Source organism: Podarcis vaucheri, assembly GCF_965113315.1.
Source record: "Podarcis vaucheri genome assembly, chromosome: 12".
NCBI classification, from domain to species: domain Eukaryota; kingdom Metazoa; phylum Chordata; class Lepidosauria; order Squamata; family Lacertidae; genus Podarcis; species Podarcis vaucheri.
In genome coordinates this window covers 15,329,573-15,346,291 of record NC_138750.1, presented here as the reverse complement: position 1 = coordinate 15,346,291, position 16,719 = coordinate 15,329,573, and the positions used below count along the sequence as shown (strand labels likewise).

The window sequence follows — 16,719 nt, the reverse complement described above, 5'->3', positions numbered from 1 at the left end:
GGAAGGCCTCCGTCACGTGACGCGGGGAGAGAGGGCGGGAAGGGAAAGAAAGATGGCGGGGAGTGGGGTGGGCGGGGCGTCGGCGTGACGTGACGCGAGGCGCCGTCGCTCGGCGTTCGCGCAAGCCTAGGTTTACCTCAGCGGCACCATGAGCAAAAAGAACCAGGTTTCGTACGTGCGGCCGGCCGAGCCCGCCTTCCTGAGCCGCTTCAAGGCGCGAGTCGGCTACCGGGAGGGGCCCACGGTGGACACCAAGGTAACGGCGACGAGCGCCCGCCCCGGGGCCCTTCCCTGGCCAGGCGGGGGAAGGCGGCGAGAGGGTCGCCCTGGTGTCCGGGCTTCCGCGCTTCATAGAAACGGAAGGGCCCACCGAGGTCGTCTATAGTCAGCGCAGGGATCTTTTGCCCAGAGTAGGATTCGAACCCACGACCTTGAGCGTAAGGGTCTCGTACTCTACCCGGCTTCGTATTAGGGTTGCAGCCTCTGTTCTGGCAAAAGGCTATTCCAACCCCCCCCCCAAAAAAAAATAAATATCTGGTGCTGAAGTGACTTCAAAGCTTTGCCTAACATCATAGCCCCTCTGGAAATGCCACAATTTGAAGAGACCCAAAGCTTGAGTACATGGCCTTTTGCACACCGTTTCAAACACATGCGTTTGGAGAGGGTCCCTAACTTGCATCCTTGCTTAGGGATCCTCTCCCTAACAAGTTAGGGATTCCTAATTTGGCAAAGATAGAGAGAAGATTTGAAATAACAGGACAAAACTGTATCAATAAGGGATGTAGTGTTTTTATTTATTTATTTATTATTAATAAATATTTTTATTTGAATAAAAATCTCCCCTTGAATAACTTTCTTTCCCTGGAGTATCTTTCTCCCCCTGCATCCTGTTCTCTTCTCTTAGGGAACATCCTAACTAATGAGATCCCAAATCTTTCACTCTCAGGTGCAGTTTTATTCTTTAGCCAGGGTGGATCCATCAGATTGTGCGAGAAAGAGATGGGGATAGGAAAATACCTGCTTTCTTGAGAAAGGAAGGATCTGGCACAATGACTGGTGTGCTATTTTTGCAGAAACAAACAGCAGAGGGAGTGCAAGCTAAACTGAATGAATCTTACTCCTTGCACTTGCAGCATAAATGGCCACTTTGACCAACGATCCCAAACTACCATGCATGGAATGGCATTGCTGGCTTTTGATCTGGTGTCAAACCCTTAACCTGTGCTTCATTTGATAAGAGAAGTTATAGGTTGATACCCCCCCCCCAAAAAAAAACACTCTAAATGCCTACGATTTAAATAGGAACATAAGAAGAGCTTGTGGGATCGTACCAATGGCCCATTTCATCAGGGTCCGAAATTAGCAGGCGCCAGGCACATTTTGTGCCTAAATATTCTCCATTCCATTTGCGAGCACCTCAAAAAGTCTGGCTGCCATTTTTTGCGCCTGGCTGACACTCAAGGATTACTGGAATGTATGTGCTTTGAAAAGGGACACGGGTGGCGCTGTGGGTTAAACCGCAGAGCCTAGGACTTGCCAATCAGGAGGTCGGCGGTTCGAATCCCCGCGATGGGGTGAGCTCCCGTTGCTCAGTCCCTGCTCCTGCCAACCTAGCAGTTCAAAAGCACGCCAGTGCAAGTAGATTAATAGGTATTGCTCCGGCGGGAAGGTAAACGACGTTTCTGTGCACTGCTCTTTTCACCAGAAGCGGCTTTGTCATGCTGGCCACATGACCCGGAAGCTGTACGCCGGCTCCCTTGGCCAGTAAAGCGAGATGAGCGCCGCAACCCCTGAGTCGGCCACGACTGGACCTAATGGTCAGGGGTCCCTTTATCTTTATCTTTATGTGCTTTGAAGCCTCAAAGTATATATTAAGGATAGACAATATGTTAAGGTGTTTAACAATAAAGAGCCGTTTTGAAAACTGAAGTTTGGTACCAATATTTTTATTGTAAACACCAAATTAAACATGTATTAACAATTTCTGTTAAAAATGTGATATTAGCAATGTGTCACTTATGTGAATTGCATCTTAATTCATGCTTATCAAAATAATAAATAAAAAGTGTTGCCGACCACCCCCCATGGCAACTAGACGTTCTGTTTTGGCGCCCACAACCTAGACCCCCAAAGCCACTTGGCACCTACCTTTTCTGTCCCAGTTTCTAACACTGCATCTCATCCATCATCCACAGTAGCCAACCAGATGCCTGTGGGAACCCCCAAAGCATGACTTCAGCACAACAGCCCTTTCTCCACTTGAGATTTCCAGCAACTGGCATTCAGAAGCATCACCGCTTCAAACAATTGGTTCTAAACCCAGAGAAGTGCCTATGTCAGATTTGCATGCATAGCTAGGCTCTTTGTCTCTCTTGACATTGCAGCCCTTGGGCTTTGCGCCACCAGTTGTTTGCGAAAGAAGTGGGTGAAGACTGAGGTTTGAAAGTGGTTCGTGTGAGTGAGACACAGTCCCAAAACAGATATGAAAAGCCCCACTGCTCGTGCCCAGCCCTCGAGTGCATGCAAATAAGCTTGTATTGAATCTCTGTAGGCCTCTCTTGCTCTGTATGAGGGTGACACACAAATTCACACAAGCAATCCATATTTTTCATATTTAGGCTGTTGAAGAAGGCTTCTGCTGAAGTCATTCTAGAAATTAATAATTGTACGATTGTAGAAGTCTGGATGAGCCCTGAGAATGCCAGAGATCTTGATGGATCAGCTGCAAATCCAGAAATATACATACGTTCTTGTGCACATGCCGTAATTTTTTATGTGTGCATCTGTGTTACATCTGTGTTTCAATATGAAAATTGTACGATTGTAGAAGTCGACCGTGCTGGTTTGGTTGTGAAGCAGTTGATAAATAAATTAAAGCCAAATAAATAAATATTGCAGCCACTCCAGACTTGTGCATGTTTATTAAACACGTGACTACCCCTTTGGCTATAAAGCAAGGGTAGGAGTTAACCTTTTACCCTTAAAAGGAGCATGTTGATGGAGGGGGGGAGTGAAACTTGCCCACCCCCCACTCAGCCTTACCCTGCCATGCTCCTTTGCTTTACGTAGTTTTTTCCTTGCCAGTAGTGGAGCCAGGCAGGGAGGGGCAGCTTTAAGCAGCAGAGAACAGGGAAGTCAAGATTGGGTGGGTGGGTTTGCCTCCCCTCCCCTGTGGGCTTTTTAAAGTATAGATACATTACCCCCCCCCCACTGTGTGGACAGAGCATGGATCACTCACTTGGTTAGAGTGTGGTGCTGATAATTCCAAGGTTGCAGGTTCGATCCCCATAAGGGAAAGCTGCATATTCCTGCCTTGCCAGGGGTTGGTCTGATCATTAGGGTCTCTTCCAATTTCATGATTCTATGTCTATGTGAATTTGCATACAATTATTCTCTCTACCCAAAAGCAAAGTCCAAAAGACTCAAGCCATGCAGCGGTCTTGCTGGTGTTAATCAGGTCTGGGTCTAGTCGCAGAGCAGACCTTCTGGGAAGCCTACACACGCTGCCTTGGCAGGGCAAAAATCTAACAAATAGTATTTTGCACGTGGAGCTTGCAGCAAGACGTTGGAGTATGGAATGCTCCTGTTCAGGGTTCCAGCCTGCCTTCCAGCCATGCCCTTTTGCAAGATGGACCTTTTCTGCAGTGGCTCCCCATTTGTGGAATCCTCTTCTCAGGGAGGTTTGGCTGAGATAGATGATAGATGATAGCTAGATAGATGAAGGGCTGTATACTAGATAGATAGATAGATAGATAGATAGATAGATAGATAGATAGATGAAGGGCCGTATACAAGATAGATAGATAGATAGATAGATAGATAGATAGCAAGCAGGTTTAGTTTGGACAAACCAGGCGAGATCCTTTCTTAATGAACAAATTGTCAAAGGGGGAAAAGGCAGGAGAGTATGATAAAGAGGAGGAAAAGTAATATTTCCTTTTGTCCTTAGTAACAACGCTTCTCTGACAGTTTCATGCAGTGTGATGGAAACCAATTTGTAGCTCTGCATTTGATGTCTCGTAGGTTTGATTGTTTTCCTATTCTGCCTGCGCTGGTGAGTGTTCTGGGGCTGCAGAAATGAGAAGCAGTACAAACCTTCAAGCTGGGTTGCTTTGCGTAGATAAAAAGCTGTCACATTTTGTATTTTAGATGCAAGCTGACTGACTAGTTGCACTTCACAGAAATCTGAAAGCATTTGAGTTGCTTTCGGTATAAGCTGTCTTTGAAAATCACAGATTCGCAAATCTAGACTGGATTCCAGAAAGATTGGGTGGATTCCCATTGGGCTCCCGGAAGGGCATATATACACTCACGGGGTCTGAGCTGGTGCTGACAGGAATATGAGACCTTGGGTTGTACTGGATAGCTCCATGAAAATGTCAACCCTGTGTGCGGCAGCTGTGAAAAAGGCAAATTCCATGTTATGAATTGCTAAGAAAGAAATGGAAAAGAAAGCTGTTGATATCCTAATGCCACTATATAAACTTGTGTGACCACATTTCAGATACACTGGGTACAGTTCTGTTCACCTCACTTCAAAAAAGATATTGTAGAGCTGGAAAAGATTCAGAAAAGGACGCCTAAATGATCAAGAGAATGGAGCAACTCCCTAAGAGTAAAGGTTGCAGCATTTTTGGTGACTAAGAGGTGAACATGGTAGAATTTTATAAAATTATGCATGGCAAGGAGAAAGTGGATAGAAAAAGCTTTTCTCCCTCTCTCATAACAGGAGAACCTTGTGGTTGTAGGGGTAGAGGGTAAAAATCAGCAAAAATCACCTGTTCTGTTCTGTTAGTGGAGGCGTCTAGATCCAAAGGTCTTGTGTGAGTGCAAGGGCACCAGTTGGATTCTACCTGTTCATTCCTGGAAGCAAGTTTTGTGTAAGATTTTTGCAATCTGTAGCTGTAAAGCAGCTCAAGAACATTACATCTTTTGCCTAAAAGGTAAAGGGACTCCTGACCATTAGGTCCAATCATGACCGACTCAGGGGTTGCGGCGCTCATCTCGCTTTATTGGCCGAGGGAGCCAGCGTACATCTTCTGGGTCATATGGCCAGCATGACTAAGCCACTTCTGGCGAACCAGAGCAGCGCATGGAAACGCTATTTACCTTCCCGCCGGAGTGGTACCTATTTATCTACTTGCACTTTGACATGCTTTCGAACTGCTAGGTTGGCAGGAGCAGGGACCGAGCAACAGGAGCTCACCCCATCGCGGGGATTCGAACCGCTGACCTTCTGATCGGCAAGTCCTAGGCTCTGTGGTTTAATCCACAGCGCCACCCGCGCCCCACACACATCTTTTGCCTACTAATTTTCAATTAATGCTGCAATCCTAAGCATACTTACCTGGGGAAATAACATTGATTCCTGTAAGACTTTCCAGTGAAAATGGCTAGGATTAGGCACGAGTGACGTGGTGTGTTCAAAAGTCCTTTAAACAGCAATCCTCAATACCCGCTCAATTGGAATTACTCCTGTTTAGGATTGGGCCTTTATGTTTTATCTCAGCAAAACCTTGAACGGCAGGTCACTATTTATCCCAATCGACAACTGAAAAATTAACTGAGGCAATGAAGGTGTAGTTTGTCCACAGGCTAACTTCACGGCAGAGGTAGGACCTGAATGCCGCTTCATGTTTAACCAACACCAGACTGCACTGACTGTTAACTGTCTGGAAGTTTTGTTTTCTTTCCTTTTCTTTTTATTAGAAAAGTATTGGTTTCTTACTTGCTGGACATAGTACATAATTAAATGCATGGTTTGCCTCAAAGTGGCCTTCTTACAATAAAACTAAATGATGTGTGGGATTCAGGTGATGTAGTTGTTATTGGAATTATTTTACTATATAAAAGAAGACCCTTCAGAAAGAACAAGACTCAGGAACCTTTGACCCTCCAAGTGTTGCAGAACTACAAGTCCGTTCAACCCTGATCATTGGCTATGATGGCTGGGGGTGATGGGAGTTGCAGTCCAATAATGTCAGTAGGGCCAGAGGTTCTCCACTCCCGACATAGAAGATAACAGGGAGAAGCTGTTCCAGCCAGCCTTCTTCCTGACATTTTATAATTTCATGTTCTGCCAATTCCGATTATTGTTTTGTCTTTTCCTTAACCCAAAAGAACTGGTCAGATGGTAGTAGATGACTGCAAAGCTTCCTTTTCTTACCTTAAAATTATTTTGGGAATTACCATCTGAGTAGCTTAGCTTTCCTCCTTTCTTCCAGAGAGAACAGCTCCCAGCTGTTGACGATGAGGATGGAAGCGACAAAGAGGATGAACAGCCGCAGGTGATTGTTTTGAAAAAAGGGGACCTGAGTGCCGAAGAAGTGATGAAGATTAAAAAGGAGGTTAAAGAGACTCCCAAAGCCACAGGTACGTTTTGTAAATACTAAGTTCAGCATTCTTTACTAAGCAGAAGGACAGTTTCTATCAAGCAGCTTTCTAATTTGTCAGTTACTTTAGATACGATGCCTATCCAACCCCCTGCTCTGCTCACTTTGATTTGCTTATTGCCCCTCTCCCTAACACTCTCTCTGTGTTGATCTTCCAGTACTGCCACCAATTCCCATTTCCCTGGTTTGCCATTGCAAGTCGCTACCTTTCTCCTTTCTGCATTACAGCTGCTTCCTCTCTCTAGGGGCTCCTTTGGGTGTGCTTTCTCTCTCTCCTCCTGGCTTTAGTTAGAGATAATAAGGTTAGAGATGCAAGGTGGAACTTAACAGCACAAGTGTGACAGCCACGGCAAAGGGACAGAAAGGCATAACCACGTTTAAGGCAACTTCGTACTGTTGGCATCCTTCTGTCTCGAGGGACAATGGAGTGTGCCTCCTGGGGTGAAATCAAACAGCTGGAGAGTCACAGTCGCTGTGGCTGCAGAGACCGATAACTTGTAACTGCTGCCTCCTGCATTGCTTTTGCTGCGTTAGCAGCACCAAAGTGGCCTCTCTAAGGTGCAAACCTGGGCAGCATGTATGGAGGTCATGGGCTGCTTAGATTAGTGTTTCCCAACCTTTTCCCAACCATGGCCCCCTTCTGAACTTGTTTCCTTCCTGTGCCCCCCATGGACACAATACAAATCTGAGGTTCTGCCCCATTAACAAAAGCCTGCCCCCGACAAAAATCCTGGCTACGCCCTTGCCCCCCCTTGTCCTACTGGTAGAAAGGTAGCTATTTAAATGTTTTGTTTGTAAACAGTTATTTGACACACAGGGGGAACGGATTAAGTACATAACACGAGGTACCACTGTATATGGGAGGAATATTAAAAGCAAGTGGTCCTCACTGACCTGGTGCAAAAAGATCTTATCAAGCAGCTTGGGCTTGCCCAGCCCTACCCATTGATGCCCCACCACCGCGCTTACCTGACCTGGGGGTTCTGGATCGTGGGCTCTACTTATCAAAATGGGAGTCTCCGTGATCGCCCTCTCCTGCCGGAAACAAACCAGAACTGCTCCAAGAAGACACACATGGCAAAAAGGTGCGCTAAGGCCCTGCTGAGCCGCCTCCTTACTTGCTTGTGATTGGCCAAGCGGATAGCCAGCTGATCAGGATTTTTTTAAAAACGAAATTGATTCCTCCCCTTCACTTCTCACTTCCCTCTGTGGCCCCCTAGCCTCGTGCTGTGGCCCCCCATTTATGCACTTTTCACCTATGCCCCTCCTGTTGGGAAACACTGGCCTAGATAACAAGACACCTCACTGATGTGGTCCAAAGGAAAGCAGACCAATACATTTGGCACCAGCTTGGCTGCAGGAGTTGGTGGAAAGAGGTGTACAAGACACCACCCTCAGGGTTTACTTCTGAAGCTTTTCTCACAATTGAGTACAGCCACAAAGCAGTGGAGGTTTACGATCAGTTTTCCTTCTCTAAGATGGTGTACCTGCCTGATTGACAAACCCCATCTGCCCCTCACTTCCCTCTACAGCATGCGCAGAAACTGCCTTCTTGACCATTTGGACCCGCTCTTGGTCTCACCCGCTCAATCCACCAGAGCCTGTATTCGCATGCAGGGAAGTCCCTAACTCACAAAAGGTTTGGGACCCATCAGCTACCCTCACCTGGTTTAGCCATCCAGTTGAAGCTGTCCCCAGGGTGTGGCTGCTGACAGCATATATATCTCAATCACAATGCACACAAAGGAGATAGACAGAAACACACAAACATCAGTTTGGCAGTGATGGCATCAACCACATTTCTTCAGTGTTAAAGCAGATCTCTCTTAACAGAATTGTTTTTAGCCACAATCTAAATATTTTCACTTAACCTTAATTTATTGGTAGAAGCTAAATTAGTTTCTAAAAATGAAAAGAGCTTAAGTCTGCCTCTGCGCAATATTTTTCTGTAAACCTTCCGCTTGAATCCTAGAGAGAATTACTGTCCTGTCAAAGGTAATTTTTTCTGAGATAAAATTTCATAGAAGCAGAAAATGGTAATTGGTGTATAATGCCTTTTTCATGTATTCATTATAATCTCTAGAATTGATTTTTTCTGCTCCTTTTCTAGTACATCTGGCCTCTGGGACATCGTAATGTATGCACAAGTCCAAAAACTTGGCAGCGAGTGTCCTTACTCATTCAAACTGTAATATTATTCTAGTCTTGTTCAATTTGCTTGGTTTCTCTCTCTCTCTCTTGTTTAGTTTTTTTTTTTTAAGCCATATGCCACACATTATCTGCTTGGGCATCAAAGTACACTTTCTACATCCCAAAGTGCTGCTTTAGCACTTTGTGAGTTTGTGCTGACGTGTAGCTGATCGGCAGCCTTACTGACTTGCTGTTATTTCAATAACCTTGTGTACCACTTGACTTTCAACACCGGGACAATAGATTGGTTTCCATCGCTCTTTATTTCAATACTTTTTTCAGGGGAGAAAGAGAGACATATTTAGTTTAATGATGCCGGTGGTCTGAGAATTGTGAGGTACCATACCAGTGGGAACATTAGAGCGATGCCTTTCTGAATAAGTGGCTAGAGGAACATGTACAGTGGTGCTGGAGAAAGCCAAAAGGTTTGCAGTTAAGCTATTCAGTCTTCTGCCTTTAGTGAGTAAAGATCATGTTGATGAGCCCTCAGCCCTGCCGCGGTGACAGATCTACATGGCTTTCCCTCTTCCGTCTTGAATTGCTGGCAGGCAAAGGAATCCTGGAAGAAAGCTCCGTTTAATATGGGACTCCATTATGGAGAAAGAAACTGAGCTCTGTGTTGTGTCTCTTAAGTTCTGCACAGCATTGTGGAAACTGAGGATTGTATAGATGCCTTTGCAATCTCACAGTACCCCTATTGAAATAGACTGTTAAGAGGGTAGCTTCACAATATAGGTTTTTAAAACATACCCCTCCCCAAAGCATAATGTGTGTGTGAAACAGATGCATGTTTTCAGTCACACCAGGATCCCACCATGTGTGCATTTATTGCCATATAATGTAAAGGTGCCCTGACACATGAAATAATTACATCTGATCCCTAGTACAGTCGTACCCTGGTTTTCAGTCACCTTTGGAGTCAAATGTTTTGGCTCCCGAACGATTGAAAACCAGAAGTGATTGTTCCAGTTTTCGAATGTTCTTTGAAACCCGAACGTCCAACGTAACTTCCTGCAGCCAACTGGAAGCTGTGCCTTGGTTTCTGAATGTTTTAGAAGTCAAACGGACTTTTGAAATGGATTCCGTTCGACTTCCAAGGCACCACTGTAATTTTTTGATTTTTAATATAAAACAACAACCTATCAACTTTCTGTGAAGAACCCACACAGATAAAGAAATGACAATTCTGGGAACTGAATTTGTGTGTGTATGCATATAGAACTGTGATTTACCTCTTTTAAAACAAGGTTTTTCTTTTTCCCTTTTGAAATTGTCTTAATAAGATTCAAAGTGGAGAATAAAGATATCTTTGGAATGGCTGCATTTTATTCAGCTAAGTCGTACTCAGAGTAGACGCATAGAAATCAATGGACCTCAGTTGGTCATGCCCATGAACTTCAATGAGTGAACCTTGAATGACATACCTTCAAAGTGCTCCCACAGGAACCCCACCCCCAAACCACTTTCTCCAAGGCTTCCTTTTTTAAAAAAAGTTTTTATTTATACTTTTCAAATTTATACATTTCATTAGTTTTACAATCAGTTTAACATTTCAGAGTTTGACTTCCTTCCCCCTCTTTCTGCAGTTCCTTAAATTTATTTTTTAATCTCTTCCGCATATCCAAATTCATTTAATTTGCTCATTTAATTATCTACTTTAAATATATGAGACTGCAGGTTATTACAATAATCCTGCTACTGTTCTTATCTGTTTGCAATTTATCTGTAAGTATTCAACAAACCATTTCCATTCTTATATAAAAAGTTTGTTATCTTGATTTCTTATTTTCCGGTAAGTTCCACGATTTCTGCATATTCCATAAGTTTTTGTATCCATTCTTCCTTTGCTGGGACTTCTGCTTCTTTCCACTTTTGGGCGAGTGGCATTCTTGCTGCTGTAGTAGCATACATACCGGTAAATAAATTTCTATACAATTTAGCTAGTTCTGTCCCTATAATTCCCAAAAGAAAAGCTTCTGGTTTTTTTTACAAAAGTTATTTTGAACATCCTTTTCATTTCATTGTATATAATTTTTCAGTAAGCTTCCTCCAAGGCTTTCTTAATCACTGGAGGAATATGAAGTTAGTTCCCCATCATCTGGAACTTCTCCAGGTTTTCGTGGCCAGGGTTCAAAATCCAAGGCGGAGGACTTTATTTGGGAAGGACCAGGAAACTAGTAAGATCCTTCCTTAGAGCCGCTGCTGGAGAGCTCAGCCTCTGAAAGTTCTTGTTCCAGGACCACAGCAATGACACAAACAGTATTTGTTTAAAGGATTTTAAATAACGTCATTTGTTTAGCATTGTCCCCAGTAACATTGCCAGCTATTTTTAAAACATTTGTTTCCTTGTTTGTGCCAAATATGTTCTTCCTGGGCAGTCTTAGCTGTGCTGATCTGTTAAAGTTTTAATGTTGTTATTAATGTTTGATTTCTCTTTCTGTCAAAATTAACTTCTGCTTCATTTCTGTAAAAGCTAAACCATTCACCGGCCTACAACTGTCAGCTCACTTTCGATAAAAAGCAATTCCTCTCAAATTCCTGGCTTTGGCTGTTCTCAGGCTTCTAACAGCATTTGTTTCTTTTACAAATCCCTCTCTGAACTTTTCAAAGATAGATAGCTCATCAGTTTCTGGAGGTCATTGTCCCAACTGTAGGATGCAGTAGAAATCCATCACTCTTGTATCTCAGAATGGGTGAGATGTATTTTGTTCCTAGCTAAAGGAAAAGTATCCTTTTTTCCCCTTTGCTTTTTTTGCAGGCCCTCACAAATCAAAGTTGCTTTCCTTCAACATGTTAGCCAAGCTGATTTAGGACTTCATCTCCTCTTTCTCATTCTTCCTGCAAACTGCTTGCACAAGACTTTACCTGTAGTCATTCCTCGCTGATTTATTCCCCAGTTCACCACTGCTGACAATGTGGAGCGGAGTCAAGGGCTCCCAAAATTGGTTGGTGTTGTTGATTGAAAGGCTTTGATCTCTGTGAGCCAGTGTATCTTATCCTAAGGGTAAGGAGAATGTTAGCCGCTTTGAGACTCCTGAAGGGGAGTGAAAGGCGGGATATCAAATCCAAACTCTTCTTCTTCTTCTTCATCTCTCTCTGCTGGCAGGTTTTCTTTTCTTCTGTAGATAATCTATGAGTCAAGGTCTGATTTTTTGGGTGTGTATTTGTGTGTGTGTGTTTCATTAAAAACATTGTTAGGTAAAGGTAAAGGTACCCCTGCCCGAACGGGCCAGTCTTGACAGACTGTGGGGTTTGTGCGCCCATCTCACATTTATTGGCCGGGGGCCAGCGCTGTCCGGGGACACTTCCGGGTCACGTGGCCAGCGTGACATCGCTGCTCTGGCGAGCCAGAGCCGCACACGGAACGCCGTTTACCTTCCCGCTGGTAAGCGGTACCTATTTATCTACTTGCACCCGGGGGTGCTTTCGAACTGCTAGGTGGGCAGGCGCTGGGACCGAACAGCGGGAGCGCACCCCGCCGCGGGGATTCGAACCGCCGACCTTTCGATCGGCAAGCCCTAGGCGCTGAGGCTTTAGCCCACAGCGCCACCCGCGTCCCTTAAACATTGTTACAGCATATTTATACTAGTCCCTCTGATTTCCACATCATCAGAAAGATCAACCCTTTCTCAGTGCCACTTTAATTAACACACCGCCATATGATCTAGAAAATCCACCATCCCAAAATGGTGTACGCCCCCTCAGGCATTGACATCTGTCTGCTCTGCATCTTCTACAATCATGAGCAGGGTGGATAAAAATCAATGTTTGTTTTTTTAAAAAAAAAATTAAAAAATAAGATTTTTTAAAATTTAAATTGGATTTTTTAAAATTTAAAATGGATTTTTAAAATAAAATGCTTTTGGAGGAAAAATATTTCTAAAGGTAGTTTTCTGTTTAAGTTACATTATAGTCCAAAAGCTAGTCATCAGGAAATAAGGATTTGTTTTAAGTTTTTCATGTGTGCTAAAACTCAAAGGTTTTTTTAAAAAATTGTTTAACCAAATCAGTTAACAAACATGGATACATATGCTATAATGTTATTGTTTTAGTTAAATAAATTGTTTAAATTGTTATTAAGGAAATGATTCTTTTTCTCCTTCCAGTAAAGCACAGCCAAATATAAACAGTTAACTTATTAAATCTCACGATAATTTCATAATTATCTGTCTATGTATTTCTAATAGTATAACCAAATCAGTAAATTTTGATACAACTGTAAAAACTACTCTGAAAATTTATTATTCCAAAAATGAAACTGTCATCTGGTTGTAAATATTAAGATTATACCAGCAAGAATGAGTCTTTCTGTAAAAAAGAAAAGAAAAAAAGATTAAAATCAAGTCTTACTGACTAGTGATTTGAATCTATTTGATTTAAATCAAATCCACCCTGATCATGAGCTTTCTTTTGAGTCAACTTTCTGCTCATCACCTACTCTTCCTGCCAGCCCTTGGAGTCAGCCACTTTCTCCCAGGGCTGGGAGAGGCCATAGTAGCTGTGCTGTACCATTAATTTTGTTTGGAGTTCTGGCAGCTTTCAGTGGAGACAAGGAGCGAAGTGGGAGTCTTGGCCAGTCCATGGGTAGTAAGCCATAAAATGAGACCTTGTACGGGAGAGTAGAGAGAAAGAGAGAACATCAGCCCAGCTCACTCCTGCCCTACCTGTTCTGCCTTATTTTATTCAAAAAGGCAGCGGCGTCGAGCAGTAATGGAGAACCAACTCTTGTCTTTGCTGAGGTCTGAATGCGAAACTCTTAGAATACATAGCTGAGTTTGCTTGGATCCCAGAACTGATTTTAAATAGTGTAATTGTTACAACAGGAGTGCATTCTACATTCCACTTTGTTCATATTGAATCCACCTTTGCACTGCTTTCCATGACAGCCTTGATGGAAAAGGTACCATGTACCATCACAGCTGTGGCTTATTATAAATCTCAAGATAATGGTGTTGCAAGGGCACAGAGTAAGTTATTAAATGAAGATCAATCAACCACAGTGTTTCTGGCAAGTTTCTATTAGAAAATTGATTTTTAAAACATTCTGTTACTTAGTTAAGAAAAATGTGTTGCCGAGGAGAAGCTTAGATTTTTCTTTCAATGCTCCGCCACGTATAAATTATCAAAATTGCAAGCCATCTCAGCATAAGGCTTTGCTTGTGATTCATGACGCTAGCTTTCATAACCTAGCAAAACAGTTTTGAGATGCTTCAATCTTGCCGATGATCTTCATCTCGCACATTACCAGTCTCAAGAGTTTGTCTTTATCGACTTCCTCAAGCAACATTTACTAGCCTTCACATACTGCATTATGATCCCCTTTATGCACCGTGGTTGCAATCCATCAGTCAGTGCCTCTTATGCAACCACCATTTATTTCATTGTGTGTTTCACCTAAGCTGTGCTGCAGGGTTTGGTAGGTTATATGCCTTGTATGTGCACAACGACATAGTTTAAATGTGTTGACCAGACCATGATTTGGCTGTTGTGAATGGGCTATATTCTGTCCTTCCAATAATAATAATAATAATAATAATAATAATAATAATAATAATACCTTTATTGTCATTGTACAACCTGCGTACAATGAAATTAAACGAGCCTTCCTCCCTTTACGTACTCAGGATCCCCTTCCTGGTCTGTGGTAACTATATTATTTTATTTATTAATTGCATTTATACCCCACCCTTTTCTTCAACGAGCTCAAGGCGGCATACATTGTTCTCCCTCTCCACTTTTAACCACACAACAACCCTGTGGGGGTAGGCTAGACTGAGAAGCAGTGATTGGCCCAAGGTCACCCGGTGAAATTCATGGCTAATTTGGGGATTTGAACTCTAGCCTTCCAGGTCAGAGTCTATTAAATCGGGCAAGAGGCAGTCCTTAATTTCAGTGGGTCTGCTCTTACAGTAGTTAAGCTTGTTTGGATACCATCCATCCTGATAGTACCTGAAAAAAATAAGGAAACTTTCACATTTAGGGTCGTTTTTGTTTTGTTTTTTAATTTTCATTTATCAATGCTATTTAAGTTAACTGTGTGCTTACCTATTACATTAGTTATGAAGGTTCTTTGTAACGTTTGCCAGTTTCCTTCAAATAGTTGCATCAGATTTCTTCCACTCTTGCTTCTTTTGGAGTCAGGCGATCCTGGGCTTTCATATATGAAATTTTGAGAAATTTCATTAGAGTAACTCAGATCAACATATTACAGTGGCAACACATCACTGAGCCAACCTGACCTTGTTATGACTTCCACCACATATAGTGTAACTAAGACAGAATTTGGGGGTGGGGTGGCGTATTTAGACAAATTAATACTGAGAAAGACGGAAGGCTACCTTATAATGGCTTAGACAGCCTTTCTCAACCTGTGGGTCCCCAGATCTTGTTGGACTACAACTCCCATCACCCCTAGCTAGCAAGGCCAGAGCTCAGGGATCATGGGAGTTGTAGTCCAACAACATCTGGGGACCCATAGGTTGAGAACCACTGTCTTAGACCATTGCTTCATTTTAATATTGTCTGCAGTGGCTCTCAGAGTTTCAGATTGTGGTGTCTCTCAGCCTTTGCCTGAAGATACTGCAGAATAAGCTTATCCACTGCTGCAGCCTTTTCCCAGGATACTTGAGCTATCCGGTAGGATTATCATACTTTTTTGAAACTCAGAAGGTGGGAAAGTAGAGATGCGAGAGTGTGCACATAAAGGACTATTTGCATTCTTACCCTAGATGAAGAAGCTGACTCTGGAGATGGAAAGATTATGTTTAGGAAACCTTCTAAGCGTTCATCAGAAGAGAAGTACTCCGGTTTGACGGCCACATCAAGTAAGAAGAGAAAAGAGACAAAGAGGATTTCTCCACCCTCCCAAAATACAACCAAGCAAGTAAAAAATAGCAGCTTGCTTTCGTTTGATGAAGACGAGAGTGAAGATTAGGAGCAGATTTGGATAGGCATACAGTTTTTCCTCACAGGCAGAAAGTTGCGCTGAGCGCACCATGGAAACAGAATGGGACTTTTAATTTTATTTTATGCACATCTATAGTCATGAAAGATCTTTGAACAAAACTATGGGAAAAAATGAAATCTGTACAAGTTTAATATTCCACATAATGGAATCTTTATTGGTGCACACATAAATTTTCAGAGCGATTTATCTGCCAGCCAGTCCCCTTATTTTGTTTCCACAAGAATTTAGTGTCAAAAGACGGCATCTGTATGTGCATATTTACTCAATTACACCTGATTACCCAAACGGAGGAATGTAAGGTCTGTTTACTGTGGACTAAAAATGTATAATGTTGCTTTGGCAAAGCTGTCTGTCGTATCTCAAAAGGACCGAAAGAATTGCTGGGATTCTGATCACACTGGGCATATTGATTTCAAAAGAAGAAACCCAGCCGCAGAGTGTCCTTTAGTGGAAAAATATTTGGAAGTTCAGTGTGTTCTGTAACCAGGAATGGATTGTGTGTTGCTACAAAACATGTAGCAGGATTAACAATGTAAAGCTTCATCAAGGAGCTGGTCCGATGTGCAACAGCTGTTTTTAGTATAGCTGATATTTTAATGCCACGATTAAATGGCTGCGTGAAATTATTTTCTGTGATTCCGTTTTTACCCACTGTTCTTGAGAGAATAAAACTGTTTCTCCCCAGGCTATACCTTAAACTTTCTTAGCAGTATTTTCCTCAAATTATAAATACTTATCCTTTAATCTAGAAGGTAACAGAGGCTCCAAACATATGGAGACTGAAAAGACCCCAGTGAATGGATTATCCAGTCTCACTCTGAGTCTTAAGAAAGGATATCCTGTTTCCAAAGCATTCGGGACAGATGCTTAGGTACAGCCCACTTCTTTCTTATATGACCTCACATCATCTCTGATAACTAAGAGTACAAACTGTGGTTATGCCATTGAGTTTCACTTCCTCCTTCCCCTTTTGTCTTAGTGACAGCAGTTAAGCATAGCATCCTTTCCCCTTGGAGCAGACTGTGAAGCTACTCAGCATGTGCAAAGGTCCCATGTGGAGAGGCAACACAACGCCTTCCTCAATTTATTTCACTAATCCAGAGAAGGGGACATCACCCAGTTAAAGAGTTAAGGACTTCAGTGGGCTTATGCCAACTGTGATATTCAGAA

At 42.8% G+C, this 16,719-nt stretch overlaps 1 protein-coding gene and 1 long non-coding RNA gene across 2 annotated transcripts; one reads left to right on the top strand and one right to left on the bottom strand.

Moving 5' to 3' along the window:
* Window positions 1-56: 56 nt before the first annotated feature.
* On the top strand, window positions 57-16,175 carry KIAA1143. Its single transcript, XM_082193149.1, has 3 exons — window positions 57-256; window positions 6,225-6,372; window positions 15,311-16,175. Exons 1-3 carry the CDS (start codon window positions 149-151, stop codon window positions 15,514-15,516), a joined length of 462 nt encoding a protein of 153 aa, XP_082049275.1. The 5' UTR covers window positions 57-148; the 3' UTR covers window positions 15,517-16,175.
* Window positions 10,947-11,773, bottom strand: LOC309515380. The gene is made up of 2 exons (XR_014212440.1): window positions 11,654-11,773; window positions 10,947-11,574 (listed from the first exon to the last, which is right to left on the bottom strand). It is a non-coding gene; the product is annotated as an uncharacterized lncRNA (long non-coding RNA).
* Window positions 16,176-16,719: the final 544 nt, after the last annotated feature.